An 18,284-nucleotide genomic window follows, 5' to 3' on the forward strand; every position below is an offset into this window, starting at 1 on the left:
GTCTGCATAGTTACTTATGTACTGGCTAAGCAGTGAAAGCGGGAGTCTCGATCTGTGACACGAAACAGATTGTGGGTGACTAAACCCTGCGCTGAGTTCGTACACCCCTTGCTGCGAAATGCATGTGCTCGCTACAAAACATGGTACTGGACTCCTAAGATTTATGCCCAGAATTTCGACATTGAGAAGATTCATTTACTCTGGTGATTTCTCTCCATCGGAAGGGGCGTCTATCGCTGGCTTTGCTCGCCGTTCTTCAATTCTTCGAGCATCAACCATCGCTCGACCCAGTGCTGTTTTGGTGTCAACATGATCTGTGACGCTTGTATGATAAATGCGAGGATTGTGAATGACGACCGACGGACGAGATTCGACGCGTGAGCGATGCTCTTCTTCCTCCCGAAGACGTAACTCTCGCTGAGCAGCAGCACGTTCTCGCTGAGCCGCAGCACGTTCGCGCTCCTCGAGAGATCTTTGGCGTTGTTCATGCGCCAGATCAGCCTCGAGTCTATTGGCTTTCTCCCCAGCAATTGTGCTGGTTCTTTCTGCCTCGATACGGTCCTTTCTCTCCTTGGCGAGCATTTGAGTCAATTCCTCAGTCATTCGTTTCAGCTCGTCATCGTCATGCTCTGTGAGCTGATGCTCAGACCCAGGAGGCTCGCTGAGATACTTGCCCTCGACGAGTTCGTTATTATCTGGCAACGTATAGATATCCTTTGCTGCGTGGTAGGTTCGAGATCTTCTTCCTTCGATTAGGTATTCGACCGAGTCGTCCTTTCGATTATACCGCGTAGTCCTCCCAAAGAGCTTTGGGCGCAACGGCGCGTATGCATCATCTTCATCAAGCCGAGTCATTGTCTTGTGATGTGTAATATGCTTCTCGCCCTGTGATCTGATGCGCACCTCGTCTTCTTGCCTCATGCCATGGTTGGGGAGGCGATCCTTTCCCTGGGCTTCCTCTACCATGATTCGGTCAATCTCCCGATCGCTTTCTTGGAGAGCTATCTTGCCCTCTAATTCCAAATTCTGCTTCTCTACCATGTTTTGCCTGGCCGCTTCAGCTTTTTCTTCCATGGATTGGATCGCCGCTAGTCCGGGCAACGCCTCGAACGACGAATCAAGGGCTTCTTCCTCCAGCATGAGTTGCCCCTCCCTTATCTCCATTTCCTGTCTCTGCATCTCTTGCACATCCTCATCATTAGCGGGAAATGGTTCAAGTGGCTCAACAAGTATCTCAGCTCCCAGATTCTCGACGACGGATAAAACCTCTTCCTCGTCTTTGCGATGAGTGCCAAGTGCTTCACTCTCAGTCTCCTTAACTTTGGCAAGTCTTGCATGCTCCCGCTCTTGCATTGCAATTGTCTCCTGGTGGGTACTCATTAACTCCCTCTCAGCTTTTGATAGTTTGGACGTTGTTTGATGGCTTTTACCCTCGCCGACAAGTTTCTTGTGAATCGCTGAGGCTGCGGCTATTTGTGAGGCTGGTTGGTCTTCTTGTTCGATTGATAACTCAGTCTCAGTGCCAGCAACATCTGTCTGAGTATCAGACACTCGTTCATCTGAGGAGGATGGCGGCAGGACAAACAAGGCAACATCTTGAAGGTGTCGCGCGATATGGTGGCTTATGTTGTGCTCTAACCGTCCCTCCTGACATAGAGGACATCGGAAGTTGAAGGGAGTGTTGCGATGGTCTTGTTTGATATGACCTTCCCAAACACGTCTGCTTTCGTAGAGTCGTCCGGGGATGTTGCACTCGTCGAAAGGGCAGATATAGGGGGAAAGATCACGGAAGACATGTCGTGCCCAGCTTGATAATCATGATATTCGAATAATATAAAAACAGTATAGACATTCAAAAGGTTTGCCATCATGGCTGGCTTCAGGTGGAGGTGGAATGGTGCGGCGGTTGCTGCTGCTGAAAAGCGACGTCCCGAAGGATGTCTCGGAACCACCAATATCTGATTTTGATGTTTGATGTTCGAGATCATTCTCCACAAGAGCCGTCGCCACGAGGGAAGAGAGGACGGTGGACCCTTCTTCGTCATCTCCTCCATCAATACCTTTCTGCAATTTGTGATGCCGTCTTTCAAGATACTTCAAAGTCTTCCGTCTCCGTGCCGTAGCAGTTGTGAGGCGTTGCCGTAGAACAATGCTAGCATAGGGGAAGTTATCTGTTATTCGACGCAAGTCCAGGCTGTTCAGGAAACTCGTTTCACTTTCAGCTTCTTCGCCGAAGTTCTGAATTCTCTGAACACGACCAGGTTTTCTGATGGTCATCGATAAGTGAAACATAGAATCCACAAGCGTTTGAAGAGTGTTATACACGTCACGTAGCTGATTGCATCGTTCTTCTGCTGACATGAACTCCTCGTTATCCGAGGACAGATATCGAGACGCTATTATCTCATTCATGTCTTCAATGGCATTGTCTATACTAGACAAAGTCTTGAGCAACCTGTCGCGCAGATGGGTAGCCTCCCGAAGTCGGTAGTCTAGAGACATTGTTCCAGTCTGATGAGCACCGATCTTACTGGCGAAAAGCTTGAGCCTTGATTTTGAAGATATTAGAATACCATGAACTGTTAGAGATCAAATTTACGTAGGACAACAGGGTTCTTTGGGCAAAAAACTGAACGTCCACGAGTTTATAGTATCATTTGCAGTCCTGGTTACACTTTCACGAGGGAAAGCGATATCCATCCGCTACACCACCACTATTTCTGACGCACTTACCCCAGCTGTGTACACGTGAACGACTGCTGCTTTGTCGGGGAACTCACCTAACGAGGACATCCTCCCAAAGCGCCAGTGGCACAGATGATGCTTCTGCTTCGAGATCCTTGTTGGCTATGGTTTTTTCCAACGAGCTTGCGCAACGTCTATAGCTGGATGATATGTTGGTCTCCATACGCGATACCGTGGAGGGTTGATGCGAGTCGATCGCGGAAGATGTGGATTCTGACATCGGTTTCCCTGTGGGTTGTCTGTCCTAGGTTACTCGAATAGATATTGACAAAATTGCTCGGTCACGCAGTAAGAATGAGTATTTGAGAGCGGAAGAGGGTATTTGCATGGTAAAGGGGGGTGAAAAGCAAGACGGCAAGGTCTCCCAGTCCTCGATGAGGCTGAGGTAGAGTGCGAATTCATGCGAGGTGGAGCTTAGTCAACAAGACTCCTGGCCAGATTAGATGGTGCGCTGGCACGCATTGCGGGGTAGATTGAAGTTCAGCCTGATCGAAGACGTGATGGTCGTCGGACCTAGGCATCATCACTCAATCCTTGATCCAAGAAAAAGGCATCAGTATGGCGAGCGGTATCGAGATCGCAGGGCTGACTCTTGCTGTACTTCCTCTCTTAGTGAAGAGACTCGACGATTACGCTGTCGGCCTCACAATTCTCAGATCGTTTCGTACGAGGACATACAGGCGAGAGATGGACTCCTACCGTGCAAATTTGGGGACTCAGACTGCGAATTTAAGGAATGCAATCGTAACACTGATTGAAGATGTACTCGAAGACGATATTGAGACTCCCACTACTACTCTGCTATCAAAGGGAGACTGGCTCACACCTCTGAAAATGGGGAAAATTGATCAGCGTCTTCGCCAATGCCTTGACCAAGATTACGACATCTTTGTTGCCAACCTTGAGTCCCTGTCGTTTATGCTAATGGACCTGAGACGCAAGCTCAATCTGGATATTGAAAGTCAAGAACAAGTGAGTAGCATTTGAGATCCCAATGCCTTGGTAATGTGGCTGTCAAGGTCATGCAACTTGGACACAAAGCCAAGGCACTTCATGAATCCCGGAAGCCATTCAGTAGCGTGCTAAATTCTTCAATTTGCAAAGGTTGCAACAAAGAGTCAGGATATCCTGCTTGGCCAAGTCCGCAAATTCAAAGACATTTTTTCGAAAACCGTGTACGAAAGCCTGCTGGCAAAGATCGAGAGTACAAATTCCGCATTGAGAACTCTGCTGGGTGACGCAGCTCAACGTGAGCATCGTCGTCGGAAACATCGCACGTCTACTAGACCGCTTGCCCGACAACGTGCCTTTCGGAGATATGCAAAATCTTTTCGCGCCGCCTTCTTAGACCAAGGACATTGGCACTGTACCGCAGATCACTCTCACAAGGTTGACTTCTTTTTCAACGAGAAGGCTGTGTCTATGGATGATGATGAACCTGACAACCGTGGTATCATATTTCGAGTTGCTGTCCTAGAGGACGACGGGAAGGGACACGAGTTGGAGGTTGTGCCAGTCCTTCACCTCAGGAAAGTGAAAACATTATCGTCTACACACCTAGAAGGATTGAAAGAGCAAACGGGGCCCAAAGGAGGCAAGAAAGTACAATTTTCTCTCGCCACCGCGACATTGTCTAGTTTACCTTGGACCCATCTACAGGAGGATGTTGATCAACAGGTATTAAATAATATCTGCAAGGGATTGTCAATTGCTCTGGCTCCAGGAGAGAATCGACGATGCCTCGGATGCCTTCACGAAAAGACTTCGGACGATCGGCACAATCTTTACGTTGTACGATCATTATCGTCTCTTCGTCAAGTGGCAACTTTCTATGAGTCGTTGGCAATTGCAGCAGCTCAAACAGCCTTATGGATGGCAGAACCTGATTCACTAGGTTTGTGGAGGAACAGGTTGCGTATAGCAGCTCTTCTGGCAGCAAACGTCATTGGTCTGCATGGAAATTGGCTCTTTCCCTCGTGGAACACTGGGGACCTTCTGCTCGTTGAAGATACAGAGGCTCCAGGTAAAGACGGAGTGAAGCATCTTTGCCTGACCTTTCCAGTCCCGCAATGGTCCAGCCTTTCAGGCTTGCAATCTACTTTGCCTTCAAGCCCTTTGATTCAAAACAAGGTTCTATTCCCTCTTGGACTTGCCCTGGTGGAGCTCGCATTCTGTCAAAGCCTGAAAGCGATGCAGCTGCCTCAGGAAGTTGACCCAGACGGCGATGTCACAAAATTGAAGACGGCCTCACGACTTCTTGATGCCGTGGCACTTCATTGTGGGGAGAGGTATGGTTCAGTAGCAAGAAAATGCTTATTCTGGAACGGGCCAAGAGCGGAAAGTCTGGACGATGAGGATTTTCAGAACGCAGTGTATGACGAAATAGTGTCACCATTGATTGAAGACCTCAAAACAGCACAAAGGGCTTCAAGTTGGTCAAAATAGTGATATATGGGGAATTTGAGGCGACCAAGGACGTGTAAACGTTGCTCGTGGTGCCTGATGAAAGAGCTCCAGAAAAGCCAGTGGGAAATGCTGCACTCTGGAGACACCTCGAATCTCTTGGCTTATCAAGTGTATCGTATCAGCAGCATCATTTGTTCCCGAAACAGAAGTCGCATCAACGGATATTCAGTGTCTTAACGGACTCGAGACTTCTAGCCGGTTTAATAAAGAGAAGACCTTTCTTAATCTTAGGACCTGGCTCTGGATCCACTCGAGTTGACCAGGACGGAGATCGAAACAAGGCAACGTATCACCAGCGGGTTCGACCTCGCTCGGGAGGTCGGCCAAAGTTCCATGAATCATCCACATTCCAGATGACACAAGTTTACGGGCATGTTGAGATTCCGAGTCAGGATAGATCTGAGGCCTGTGGGATCTGATATGTAGCCTTGAGGGAAAAGAACCTCGTCAGATAGCAGTGAAGTTATCCCTTGTGTGATATTCTCCGCATGGTTGGGGACGCTTGCACATATCTTGTCCACGATGGCCTGCGCATGTTTTGTAACGCTGTCCGCAATGTGTGCTCGAAGATCATCATTCAGATCCAGATTTCGGCTGGGACGATGGCGAATGATATTTAGCATCCTGGTTTCTATTATACGGTGCTAGTTCTGGATATTAGCGATGGAGAGGTTAGCATAGACATCGCACCACGTGTCGTACATGCCAGCTCACTTGACAATCTCGTCGATATTATTCGTGGAGACTGTTATTGGTTGCCAGGAGCTTGGAATGGCATGAAGCCATTTTGTACATTCATCCTTGACAACGATGACCGGTTGGACATATTCAGACAAATTTGGCAATCCTAAGCACGCCATTCATACTGAATAGTATCGGAGGGTGTGAGCACAATTGGAACTCAAATGCCTGGGGAACAACTGGTGTCAGGTGGGACATGGTGCGAGGAGGCGTTGGACCATGCAGTTTCATTGCATGAATATCAGAGACGGATGGCCCGGTGCATCTATCGTTTGATCCAAGATCGTCCCAACAGCTCACCCGCTCAAGGTTCCACGAGGTACACATTAGATCTTGTCTCTCCGAGCACTCAAGAGCATTGGATTTTCGAGGTTGATCTTAATAAGACGGTTTATTGGTTTGCAGCAAATAAAAATGCGAGGAGCGGCGGTTTATTTGACAATGCTACTGGTGCACGAATTGATGTCGAGTAGTATTCGGGTCGAGCTCTGGCTCTCCTCAAGAGCTCTTTGGAGGTTGAGATTGATGGACTACCTAGGTAGTTAGCTTCAGTACGCATTTTTTGTTGACGAGGTTGCAGCCATCGTGAGTCGTGACGCGTTGACGCTAGTGACGCGTTCAGATTGAACTAGTTAAATGACAAATTATTGCCACTTTAATGAGAGTCCGCGCTTATTGCTTAAAGCAGCATTCTCAAATACTCCGCAATTCCCCACGACAGGCAGCGTCCCTCGATCACCACCAGCGCAACTGCCCTTTTGATTTTCTTCTTCTATTTCATCCTCTTTTTTTTGCGTTCCCACAAGGCGACAGTGTCATCTACTGACCAGTATTGTCAGCGCCAGCCATAAGATCATGGGTCCCACGGTAGAAAGTGAGCTGTACCCGAAAACCTGTCGCTACACTGCGGGCAACTTGAACTGACATTGGACAGATGGGAAGCGGAAAGCCTCCGAAGATGATTCCTCATCTCGATCTAAGAAAGCGCGTACCGAATCGCCGGCACTGGATGATGTTACGAAACAGGAAGACTCTGATTCGGATCCTCCCATCACCCCAACACCTGTCACCTTTCCAGATAAACCAGCCGTGATCGAAGAAAAGCAGGGCATCGTCGAGTTTCGGGTGGTCAACAACGACAATTCGCGAGAGAGCAATATCATATTGACAGGACTGAAATGTATCTTTCAAAAACAATTGCCTAAGATGCCGAAGGATTATATTGCACGCCTGGTCTATGACAAAACCCACCTCTCAATTGCCATTATGAAGCACCCGCTCGAGGTTGTTGGAGGCATCACATATCGCCCTTTCAATGCCCGCAAGTTTGCAGAGATCGTGTTCTGTGCAGTTTCTTCAGATCAGCAAGTAAAAGGCTATGGCGCACACATCATGTCGCACTTGAAAGACTACGTGAAAGCCACATCGCCAATTATGTATTTCTTGACTTATGCCGACAACTATGCTATTGGTTATTTCAAAAAACAGGGCTTCACCAAGGAGATCACCTTGGAAAAGTCGATATGGATGGGGTACATCAAAGACTACGAGGGTGGAACGATCATGCAGTGCAGTATGCTACCGAAAATCAGATATCTGGAGGCGCCAAGACTGCTACAGAAGCAGAAAGAGGCAGTGATGGCTAAGATTCGAGCGGTCAGCAAGTCACACATGGTACACGCCCCCCCTGCGCAATGGAAGAATGGTATTGTCGAGATTGATCCCATGTCAATACCTGCAATTAAAGAGTCTGGATGGTCACCATCCATGGACGAACTATCACGACAACCCCGCCACGGGCCGAATTACAACCAGCTTCTTCATCTCTTGAATGACATGCAAAACCATACCTCAGCATGGCCATTTGCTCAACCGGTCAATAAGGATGAGGTTCCAGACTATTATGAGGTAATCAAAGAGCCCATGGATTTGTCGACGATGGAGGAGCGATTGCAAAACGATCTGTATCCTCGACCAGAAGACTTCATCAAAGATTCAAAATTGATCTTCGACAATTGCCGTCGGTACAACAATGAGACCACCCCGTATGCGAAGAGTGCGAACAAGCTCGAAAAATTCATGTGGCAGCAAATCAAGAACATTCCGGAGTGGTCGGTAAGTGGCTTACCTTATCTTCTTGCTCCCTATATGTGAATGCTAACCTTGAATAGCACCTGGCAGATTAGGATTCTTCTGGGAAAGTCAAGGCACTTAACAAGGGCTCAATGGCGAACAGTGTACCGCAAATCAAAAGCCGTGTTTTACGACGTGAGCGTACTCGTACTCGTAGGAAAAAGGAAATGGACGAACTCGAATGGCCAGCAAAATGATTTAGTGATTTTATGATACCCAACATGCATGAGACCAGGACCTACGAATGGAATAGGCATCCGTACGAAACATTGAATAGACACAAAGATATGGAATTACCATCAAACACTGTGTACCATTGTCTACGCAAGTACGTGTGTCAGATCTCCAGTGGGTGAAGTCTAAATTGGTTTGGCCTGGGCAGTAGGATTCTTCAGATTGCGTCAAAGGACTGGAGGACCAGTCAGCGGCATTGGTGAAGGTTTGATGTTGCTATAGTTATCGTAGGGGTGGAGCCTGCAAGTTACTCGCACCGAAACAAAAGCCCACGATAGGCCGGAGTTGAGAAAGGTCTAGGCGGGTAGTGCCCCTAAGGTTTCCCCAGAGAGGACTACCCGTTCCTGAGTCCGATGCCTAAGGGCTCCCAGGCGTCCGAATCCCACCAGAGCCAAGCAAAACTGCCACCTCCGGCCCCTTCCACGGTCATGCATGTGTCCTGCTGTACCACTCTCTTGCTGCCACTCCAACCTCACTGTCGCACCTTGGTGACAATCACCTTCAGCAAAAACCCTCCAACCTCTTCCAACGCTCTCTTCGTCCCTTCAACTTCTCGTCGAATTCCTTACTACACTCGCTACCTTTTCGTTCTCTCGGCGCTATCAACTCAAACCATCGATTTCGCGATCGCGTCTCCTCCCCTGCAATTCATTCTCACTTCTTCTTCCGCGCAACATCGCTGGCGTTCTCGAGAGTGATCAACTTCAGAGATTGAATCCAAAACTTTGCATTGCTCTCATCCGTAAACCGCCTCAATTACAGCGACTGCGCACCATTTCAGAACAGTTGGCCCTCTGGCGGCGTACAACCTGCCTCCAAAACTTGAGAATCCAAGTCCGCACGGACTTTGACGTTGAAATCAACACACAATGGCGCACGTCCACGGGAATGCGGAACAAGAGCTTGAGCAGCGTAACAGGCTGCCAACTCTGATGGAAGTCCTGGGCAGAAGAACATTAGCACCGGTGGATTTATTTTCATTTTACATTTACATGCGAGATCAGCAGCGCTCAGTCGATTACCTGGATTTTTGGTATGTTTGTTGAGTCTCCGTGCGCATGAAGGAATCGGCTAAAGCTAACTGATTGAAATAGGCTTGATGTATCTCAACACATGTCCTTATGTCGGCATTACGTCCGAGAACTACGTCGATCTATGTTGGTTGATACTCCGGAGATGGAGAAAGCCACGAGCAAACGATCTTCACAACTACTCGAGAATTTGGACATCGGGGAGGCCGTCTCAGATCACAGGAAGAGCGGGCATGAATCGAGGGTTTCAGCTTTCCTGAGATCTGAGAATTCTAACGCACGAAAATCCACGAGCAGAGAAGGCGGTACTGACCATTCTCCATCTCATAGCATGGGATCTGGGCACTCGAGAAACTTCAGCCGTCCATCAGGGGATAGACCATCGCCTTCGGAACTCCCACAGCCTAGTTATCTAACGCCCGAAGTCCGAACTGATTCGAATTCTCCTGGGCACAGCGTCGCTCGAGCGGATATCAAGGCTAGTGCTGAGAAAATCCTCTACACCTTTGTCCTGCCTGGCTCTGAACGCGAGATTGTTCTCCCAGATTCTATGCTGAATAGAATCATCCGAGCCATTGAAGAAGAGGGCCGAGATGACCCCGAAGTATTTGATGATGCCAAAGACTATGTATTCCAGGCCATGGAGAGAGACGCGTTTCCTGGATTTCTTCAGGCGAAAGCACTAGGCAACCTGGTTCCCCTCAGTGTCTTGATAAGGCTCATCATTGGCCTAGCCAGTTTAATGGCTGGGTTTTGGGGGGGATTCTACATGATCTTAAGTGACCAGTCGCGGCGGATGAGGTGTTATGTGAGTATCTTTTCAGAGTTATCCACTTGAAGATTATCCAGAACTGACTTTTCAAACCAGCTGATCCTCCCATTCACCATTGGCGCTTATTTCCTTATCTCCTACCAATACAAACTCGACATTCTGGCTGCATACCTGGGATTTAGTGAATACACATGGATGAACTGGTCAAGAGTGCGAGAGCCTTTCGTTCGGAGATTACTTCTCACTCGAGCCACGATGGCATCGCTCATGTTCGCAGCTGTGGCGGTCGCCCTGAGCGTGCTCTTTATATTCGTGCCGGGAACAAGGTTTTAAAACCATGCCCCAATCTTTTCTTTATATGTTTCTACGAATGGCCTGAGTGCCATCAATGAGGCCGATGGGGATTAAGATCCATTTCTACTCCCCGCTACTACAAAGACGCGAAGGGAGTGAGTCTACTATGGCACTTCGAGATTCGGAGTCTTGGATTCCTCAAACTCACAGTAACTGCTTCATGTTTTTCTATATATCCAGCGAGCAAAGGGAGCAATTGACGGCCTAGGTGGTCTTGAACGAATGGAGCGTGGGATTTTCGGCGTTTTACCAGTGGACAGGACCAGCGAATATGTGGGAGTTTTCAAGTACGCCTGTTTCGCCTTTCAGTGCCCCCAAAACGTTCGGGTTTCAGCCTTTCCGGCTGGCCACTGGGTGAAGAAGACGCGAAGAAAGCACGAAGGAGCCATAGAAGCTCTTCACAAAGCGATACACGCGAAAGGGGAACAGCAATGGATGTCAATAATGCAAGATACCTACCTCCCATGAAGGTCGCAGGCAATGGATGAACGTGCGTAAAGTACAAAAAGAAACTCAAATTCAATGATTACATGCAGTTCGGCTTTTCGGAAACATGAGTGTGTGACATTTTCTATCATTTTCTATCTAAAAGGTACTGGAAATGAGTGGCTTTGAAATCCCCTATCAATCTTCAATGTCTATCTATATCAGCTCTGCTTGACAAACACTCCAATCAGTTCAATGAGACGAAAACATGATAACCCAAACAAAATTGTAACTTGGAAACATAAACTGATTACTTGATCACCACCAGCTCTGCGTGCAGACGAGCAGCCAGGCGAAGCAGGTCAACCCAACTACTGAACGGTACACAAGAGACCACAAAACTATGCTGAACGCCTGGATGAAATCTTGCCGTGTTGAATCTTTCTTTTTTGGGTAGGGGGTTAGGTGTAGATACCCTTGTTTTCTGTGTCTGAATAAGTGAACGCGGATCCACGGGTAGAAATGAACTTTTGGTTTGCCATTTAGCATCTTGATCTGGGAAGTGTGGATTAGGTTAGATATTGAGTTGAGACGGTATGTCATTCCAGGTCAGCGAGCCCTGATGGTCGGCTGTAGGGTATCTCAGATCTATCACGGCGGGCGTTTCCCTATGGGGACATCCTGCTTCTGCTCAGTTATGATAGTAGCATAATTCCGTAGTAGTAACGCCGTTCGCTATGTGCGCCTGTTAAACTCCGGTACATGAGTGTTGGGCTCGCAGGGCAATTCCATTCTCGCACTTGCAAGGCTCAACCGATACGGCGTGGTTCTCGTGAAAACTCGTAAAAGAACATTGAAGAGACGATTGCTCATTTTCCTCGTCCTCGGTTTCTCTTCGCGCCCCGACCACTTCCGCTTGCACCGCCCCGCAAACCAGAGCCGCTTCCACCGCTAAGACCGCCGGCTGTGCCGATGTCGATGCCTTCGTCGAGATCCATGCGTCCATCCTCGTCGCTGTAATCATCCTCCTCACCTTCAGCTTCTTGGTCCAGGTTCCGCTTGGTCGGCAGCTTTGTGGCCCCACTTCTCAATGCCCGCTGCGCGACGGCAAGGCCCTTGCTGGCGTCAGTGTTGTCGCCGAGTGGTTTATCGCTGAGTACAGCGGTGTCCACGACGTCCTGTCTGCGCTGGGCCCGCACGTTGCGCGAAGAGGCTGTGGTGCGGATTGCAACGATCTGTGCTTCGAGGTCTGTGACCATGGTGGTGCAGCGAGACTCCCATGTGCGGAGAATTTGAAGGAGGGCGGGCATGGATTGTGGGCGTAGATCGCGAAGAGGGGCGACAGACTTGACTTTTACGACCGGAGGATTGGAGGTCGGTGAGAGCCGGGCTACCAGGAGGCCAGAGTAGATTGTTTGTGTGACCAGTGATTCGAGGCTCGCAGCGTCAGGGAGGGAGAGTTTTGAGAGTAGAGCATCGTAGGTGAGGTTGTCGTCACCGCTGGCGTTCTGGGGGCGAGGTGCAAATGGTGAAGCGAGTGTCAGGAGTGTGAGTTGTCGAAGTTTAAATGTTTGTATGTCATCGAGCTCGTGGAGACCAGAGGCAGCTGGAAGGTGAGTAAGTTGGTGTTGATGGTTGATTGAATATTTGAAAGTCGAAGTCTTACCACAATATTCCTCAAAGGTGCCCCAGCTAAAGATCTCCAGTAGGGTCAAATATGACTGCGAGTCTGTGCCACGTAGGCTCTGAACAGCAGGTGTTCGAAGTAGTTCGGCGAAGAGATATGTTCCTGGTGCGGAGATCGCACGGTTGATAAGGTCACAGACAAACCGCTGTGTAGGGTTCTTCTGAGTCGTTGCCAAATGGATATAAGGATGAATGGCAGCTAATGCCTTGATTTGTGACTGATCCATGGTACAGTGGCAGAAGTGATCTGGAATTTGTTGCCAACGAGAGCGCCAGCGAACGTGAATCTCAAAGCGCTGGTGAGGGGACGAAGATGGGTGCCAGGAGCAGAAGCAGTGGCAGTGGTGCGTCCCAGACGGACAGACAACTGGAGTCGCAGCGTGGAGCGTGGGATGATGAGGCGACGAATGGTGTTACGGAGGGCCACCGCGGAGTGAGACGCAGTTTGGCCTCGACGCCGAGTCATAGAACGTTACGAGGAAGGTTGCCAGCTGCTTGGGTATTCGTAGTGGGCTCAAATTATACCCTGATCACTGCGCACGTAACGGGGGGGACCACGTTTTAAAACATAAACATGGCGTGGAGAGACGAGACTATCAGCGAGGAGATGGTAGGTTATCTTCCAACTTCAGCTTCTTCATTGATCACCCTGTGGGTGCTCACAACAAGATGTATCTCCCATGTGAACTGAGATTGCAAGGCTGTGAAATATTAGGAGAATCACATGCCCTACAATCTCCATCCTCCTCAGACCACTAGGTGTCGACTATGACTGTGGATATATCACATAACCTGGTCATTTAGTTACCACTACAGCTGCCTCCTACTGGACTGGGTCCGCATAGGCGATGCAGGCGACAAGGTCTTGATTTTCAGAAAATTGGACATTCTTGAACAAGAAACTCTTGCCGCCTGGGAAGACGTACGACGGCGCAACTGAGAGTGGGATGCTTGTCAGGCTGATGGAAGTTGGCTGCTTGACGGCTTCGATGATCTTGTTGCCAAAATCATTCACGTCCGAAATGTTGGCGCTCCGGTCGTGAGGATCCGCAGCTTGTGTCAGCTTAGATTTCACAGTTCCGACAACGAGTGCCCCATTTTCGGTGGACAGAGAGTATTCGTCAACGAGTGTGTCGTTCACAATTATATGGCCCTTACCATAGGCCGGCACTCGCACATAGTACCACACCCAGATGTTCTGTGTGATGACGATAGTGGATCCGACGAGATCAACAGTCATGGCGTACTTGTTCCGAAGTTCGATGTTTCCAGCTTGATCATCATCAGCGGCGAATCCCTCCCACGAGAATTTGAGCACGGTTTTCCCATCAGCGTTCCATTTTTGGCCCTGCGAATCGACCATATTCTTGTCTGGATATTCCACAACGGGCTGCTGATTCTCATTGAAGAACACCTCCACATAAAGTCTTGTTATATTCCCATCATGATGCTTCGCGAATACCGTCGGCCGCAAGCAATGATAAGAAGCGGTGGTCTTGACAAGCCCTTCCAGCCACTCTATCATACGAGTTCGATTGATCGATATACATCCGTCATGGTCAGCCCGCTCAGACTCATCAACCCAGTTCCAGGGGAAGCGGATTGCTGGGCCAAGGGCTCGGTGGTCCGTGGCGCAGAGGTAGTTGAGGGTGTTCAGCTCCTTTTGGCTGTCTGAAGCCGCTGGCTTGCCCAGTGAGTCCACATATGGACTGACTGAGAAGTCCATGTCCGTCAGAAGCATGGTCGATCTGTCCGTTCCTTTTGAGACGGCTGCACATCCAAGCATAGGCTCGCCAGTGTCCTTCAACTTCGCAATATACTTTTGAATGAAGTACTTTTCGAGGAAGGTCTCAACTGTGGAACCTGCCTCAACACCACTGATCTTGACAGATTCCGCAAGAGTGGCAGTGCTAAGGTCAATTAGTAACTGCTGGATGCTGAACACCGAGTCTGAGAGATTCTTGATTTTTCGTTGAGCTTCAGGAGAAAGTCTGCTGTAGCCAGAATCCGAGAGATCACCCAGGCGAAGGTCTACCTGAGTGGAAAAGAGCCATGTGCTTGCCGGAGTCTGCGATGACTGGATGAAGAACCGGTCGACAGAGACTGTTTCAATTCCAGCCACCGTGAATTCTGAACACATCAAGTTGAAGCCCACTTGTGCAGTGTCGCCCTGCAATGACACGATGTCCTTGAGTTTGCTCTTATCCGGAACATTTGGAATCCCAATTCGAGCCTTGAATCCCATGATGAAGTTGGCTTTCAACAATTTTTGAAAATTTGGATCATTCTCCTGGTTATCACTTGGCACTGTTACTGTGAACGGATCGACTCCTTCAGTGAGCTCCAGGAGCTTTGTGAACTCAACTTCCACGGCTGTGTATCCAGGCGTTCCCACACTCTCTTGGCTGATATAGCAGACAATAATCTCTGGCGACGTCAGGGAATCAAGATATGTTATCATTGTTGCATTGATGCTGGCCTGTGTGACCGCCACAACGAAATCATAGCCACCCACGCCTGAAAGATTTGATAATACCGATGATTTCATATTGGCATACCAGATCGTCAGTACCCAGCAACCTCAAACCGAAAGATGCAGGGTAAATGAAGAGCGGTTCGAGGTTCAAATCCTAGGAGGAGTGTATTGGCCTTGAAGGCACTTATTGGGAGGTCTAAAGGGCAAAGGCTTAGACTAGAAGAGTACTTTGCTTCCCTCATGTAGTAATGGGGTTGGCTTGCTTGTTTATACAGTCACTAGACGTCAGATGTCATAGCCGAGACAAACATTCACGAGGCGCCTGCCCTCCACCGATGTGAGTCGAACTGTGCCACCATGATCCGTGGGGTTAGGAGCTTTTCTTTTCAGCTACCTCTTGGAGAATGAAGGACTAGAGCCTGTGGCTGGCTGAAGGATTATGTCAATCGTCGTTAGCGATCTTTAATTCCTCGGAAAAGGCTCTGCATATTGTGTCCCGACTTTGGGTGATTCTACGGACAAGTTAACAATCGTCTGAAAGCTTCGTGGTTACCTTGAGTCTATTGTGTACGACAGAGCTGTGGGGAGCTGAGAAAATGGAAGGTGTCTTAGATCGCTATAGGCTGGAGATCTCGTATTATAATCAACACTACAGTAGTTAGAAAGGGTGGAATCGGAAGCAGCTGTGGCTGTTCAGTCTTTGCCTTGGGAGGTGGTGCGCGGCAAGTGCCGTTGGCACCCAACTCCTGCCAAAGCGGGTGCTTTCTACCTAGGTAACTAAGATACCTAGGTATGAGGTACGTAGGTAGGCATTCTCTCTCTCTTTCGCCCTCGATATCCTAGAGGATACCTCGTACAGAATCATAACTAAATACACCACTATCCTAACCAGATACCATCGAGGTTGAAATCTCATCGACTGGTCATGTACGAGGCTGCGCCCAACGCTAGGTAAACTTGGGCAACTTAGGCTAACTTCACAGCTCTTTAAGCAGTCAATCCTTCAGCGGCTAGCATTGCACGTGCCAAAAAATCAGCCGGACGAATACTCGAGGAAAACTCTTGTCGACATGTCTCCACAAGTACCCAAGGTACAAGAAACGGCGGTTGCCCTACGGCGATTGGAATCCATTCAAAACACAAGGCTGCACACCAGACTCAACACGACATCCGAGCTTAGGCGACCTCCGCCGCTACGCCATTCAATGTAGGATATCCGAACATCTCCTCCGTTGCTATCAATCCTCTGGCAAAAGCTCAGGCGAAGCTTTTCACTATCAAGGACGCAGACAGTCTCGGTATAGTCGAGATCACCAAAGACGATGGCAATAAGGCACCCCTGGTATCGGCTGATATCTCAAAGCAGGACAAGAAATCTGCGCATCAGTACTTTCCCATCTTTCCAAAGGTGAGCGCAAAGATTGATCCAAGCGACGCGAAGCTGGTGAGACGAAGTGTCCCGACCGTAGAATCCCCTGTTTTCTTTGCACTAGTCTTTGGCAAGGACGAGGTCACATATCATCAGGGCGAGGATACCGCTACCGCTGTCGGTGTGTTATCAGCTAGTCACGGCTGCGAGACAAGGAGTCTGGAAGCAAGTATTAGCAGCGTGGTCGATGATGTCGTCGTAACCATTGGTGACCCATGGAGGATGTCAGCGGCAGCTTGGCATGCCGTCTCGGCCTTTGCAGTTCCGTGAAATCGAGGGCGTTGTCCGATTCGTCCTTCACATCGGCGACATTGTTTACGACGCAATCATGGACAAGGTTCAGGCGGTCATGGGCGTCGCTGAGCTCGTGTTCCGGAAGATCAAAGCCTTCTTCGAAGAACTTGTCGTGTGGCTTGGATTCCTCTTGCAATGGGACGACATTCTCTGGATGCACCGCGTATTGAAGACGATCATCAAGGCAACTGGCGCGTACGCAGTGTCATCAATTGAGTCGCTCAGAGTCGCGGTCGCCACCACGTTCGATGGCGCAATAGCACCAGTGAAAGAAGCCGCCGGGTTAAGACCGACCGGCCGGTCGATTGGGGAAAGAGCGCAGGACGAGAACCGCAAAGACAACAGCCATCGCAGCCCGCGTTTAAACTGGCGAAGCTATCATTTCAAGAATGGCGTAAAGGACGCCAACTCGGTGATTCCAACATTCACCGTCCCGACAAAACAGGAGAGCCTGCTGACTAAGCTGGTTGACTGGCCAGTATAGGGGGCATGGTGCTCTTGGATGTAGCGGCTGAGTTGAAGACGCTGATCTATGACCGCGACTCAATCTTCGCACTAAACCCCATAGTGCTGATCCAGAAAGTCCTAGCCATCTGCACATCAGAGGTCCTCCAGAGTGCAAAGAATGTGGTGCTGGCGAACCTTGACATCGCCGAATGGTCCATCCAAGAGACCATGGACGCCCTGGACAGCTTTTGGATCCAATTCCCGATCATCTCGTGGATGTACCAGAAAACCACGGGCGAGACGCTGACGATCCTGGGCGTCTTGTGCCTTGTCTGCGCCATTCCTGCGACTATCAGCTACGAGCTCGTCAAACGTGTGGCGCCGTTCCCTCAAGACGCGAGGCTCGATCAACTTCGATTGCGTGCTTCACCACGGGCGAGCTTACGCTTTCAAACGACTGATTCCGGGGTTTGGACAGATTCAACGTGTTTCCCTTGATTTGTGACACGAGAAACGCAAATTGCCGAAGATTTTATCCCCCTGTAAGTCTCTATGGTATACCATATCGATGACTTTGAGAATTCGTCTGTGAGGATGAGGTCGTCAAGTGATGTCGAATCTAACTTCACAAGACTGAATCATTTCTTTTTTCTTCTCAGTACTCAATTGACCTAGAAAATATCGTCAATCTGTGTTATCAATCCTGATTTCATACTATTAACACTACGATCATCAAAGGCGCAATTTCTTTCCATTAGATTATGTGGCGTGACGGAACATGTGATGGAACCCAGTGAATCATGCTGAAATCTGGGGAGCACGACACGCCGAATACTCCGCAGTAGAAATGAGATTATTTTGGGGGTGGTTGATCTGAAACCTTTAACCAAACAGGGCTCGAACTCAGCAGTTGCTAGTTCATGTCAAAAAGACCTAAGCAGCCTGGCAAGCCACTCCTTTTCTGATGAACTCTCCGAAGCCCGGGCGGATTAGTAGCGGCGTACGAGTGCGAAATACAGGGGCCGAACGGGCAGTGCCTTTGTTCCCTCA

The 18,284-nt window shown here is 49.2% G+C and overlaps 9 protein-coding genes across 9 annotated transcripts; 5 read left to right on the top strand and 4 right to left on the bottom strand.

Moving 5' to 3' along the window:
- Nucleotides 1-195: 195 nt before the first annotated feature.
- LTR84_006420 (uncharacterized protein) lies at nucleotides 196-1,796 on the bottom strand (the record flags this gene model as incomplete). The annotated part of the gene is made up of 2 exons (XM_064849981.1): nucleotides 196-1,752; nucleotides 1,788-1,796. The coding sequence occupies 2 exons, from the start codon at nucleotides 1,794-1,796 to the stop codon at nucleotides 196-198; spliced, it is 1,566 nt and encodes a 521-aa protein (XP_064703282.1).
- A 19-nt stretch (nucleotides 1,797-1,815) lies between these two features.
- Nucleotides 1,816-2,908, bottom strand: LTR84_006421 (uncharacterized protein; the record flags this gene model as incomplete). The annotated part of the gene is made up of 2 exons (XM_064849982.1): nucleotides 1,816-2,548; nucleotides 2,781-2,908. 2 exons carry the CDS (start codon nucleotides 2,906-2,908, stop codon nucleotides 1,816-1,818), a joined length of 861 nt encoding a protein of 286 aa, XP_064703283.1.
- Nucleotides 2,909-3,432: 524 nt separating this feature from the next.
- On the top strand, nucleotides 3,433-5,190 carry LTR84_006422 (uncharacterized protein; the record flags this gene model as incomplete). Its single annotated transcript, XM_064849983.1, has 2 exons — nucleotides 3,433-3,717; nucleotides 3,850-5,190. The coding sequence occupies 2 exons, from the start codon at nucleotides 3,433-3,435 to the stop codon at nucleotides 5,188-5,190; spliced, it is 1,626 nt and encodes a 541-aa protein (XP_064703284.1).
- A 1,617-nt stretch (nucleotides 5,191-6,807) lies between these two features.
- On the top strand, nucleotides 6,808-8,138 carry GCN5 (histone acetyltransferase; the record flags this gene model as incomplete). The annotated part of the gene is made up of 3 exons (XM_064849984.1): nucleotides 6,808-6,826; nucleotides 6,887-8,067; nucleotides 8,124-8,138. 3 exons carry the CDS (start codon nucleotides 6,808-6,810, stop codon nucleotides 8,136-8,138), a joined length of 1,215 nt encoding a protein of 404 aa, XP_064703285.1.
- A 1,050-nt stretch (nucleotides 8,139-9,188) lies between these two features.
- LTR84_006424 (uncharacterized protein) lies at nucleotides 9,189-10,455 on the top strand (the record flags this gene model as incomplete). Its single annotated transcript, XM_064849985.1, has 3 exons — nucleotides 9,189-9,352; nucleotides 9,414-10,158; nucleotides 10,219-10,455. The coding sequence occupies 3 exons, from the start codon at nucleotides 9,189-9,191 to the stop codon at nucleotides 10,453-10,455; spliced, it is 1,146 nt and encodes a 381-aa protein (XP_064703286.1).
- A 1,316-nt stretch (nucleotides 10,456-11,771) lies between these two features.
- Nucleotides 11,772-12,815, bottom strand: LTR84_006425 (uncharacterized protein; the record flags this gene model as incomplete). Its single annotated transcript, XM_064849986.1, has 1 exon — nucleotides 11,772-12,815. One exon carries the CDS (start codon nucleotides 12,813-12,815, stop codon nucleotides 11,772-11,774), a length of 1,044 nt encoding a protein of 347 aa, XP_064703287.1.
- A 596-nt stretch (nucleotides 12,816-13,411) lies between these two features.
- Nucleotides 13,412-15,136, bottom strand: LTR84_006426 (uncharacterized protein; the record flags this gene model as incomplete). Its single annotated transcript, XM_064849987.1, has 1 exon — nucleotides 13,412-15,136. One exon carries the CDS (start codon nucleotides 15,134-15,136, stop codon nucleotides 13,412-13,414), a length of 1,725 nt encoding a protein of 574 aa, XP_064703288.1.
- Nucleotides 15,137-16,134: 998 nt separating this feature from the next.
- Nucleotides 16,135-16,763, top strand: LTR84_006427 (uncharacterized protein; the record flags this gene model as incomplete). Its single annotated transcript, XM_064849988.1, has 2 exons — nucleotides 16,135-16,155; nucleotides 16,245-16,763. 2 exons carry the CDS (start codon nucleotides 16,135-16,137, stop codon nucleotides 16,761-16,763), a joined length of 540 nt encoding a protein of 179 aa, XP_064703289.1.
- A 58-nt stretch (nucleotides 16,764-16,821) lies between these two features.
- LTR84_006428 (uncharacterized protein) lies at nucleotides 16,822-17,732 on the top strand (the record flags this gene model as incomplete). Its single annotated transcript, XM_064849989.1, has 2 exons — nucleotides 16,822-17,265; nucleotides 17,310-17,732. 2 exons carry the CDS (start codon nucleotides 16,822-16,824, stop codon nucleotides 17,730-17,732), a joined length of 867 nt encoding a protein of 288 aa, XP_064703290.1.
- Nucleotides 17,733-18,284: the final 552 nt, after the last annotated feature.

This window comes from Exophiala bonariae, assembly GCF_035927105.1.
Source record: "Exophiala bonariae strain CCFEE 5792 chromosome Unknown scaffold_24, whole genome shotgun sequence".
NCBI lineage: Eukaryota > Fungi > Ascomycota > Eurotiomycetes > Chaetothyriales > Herpotrichiellaceae > Exophiala > Exophiala bonariae.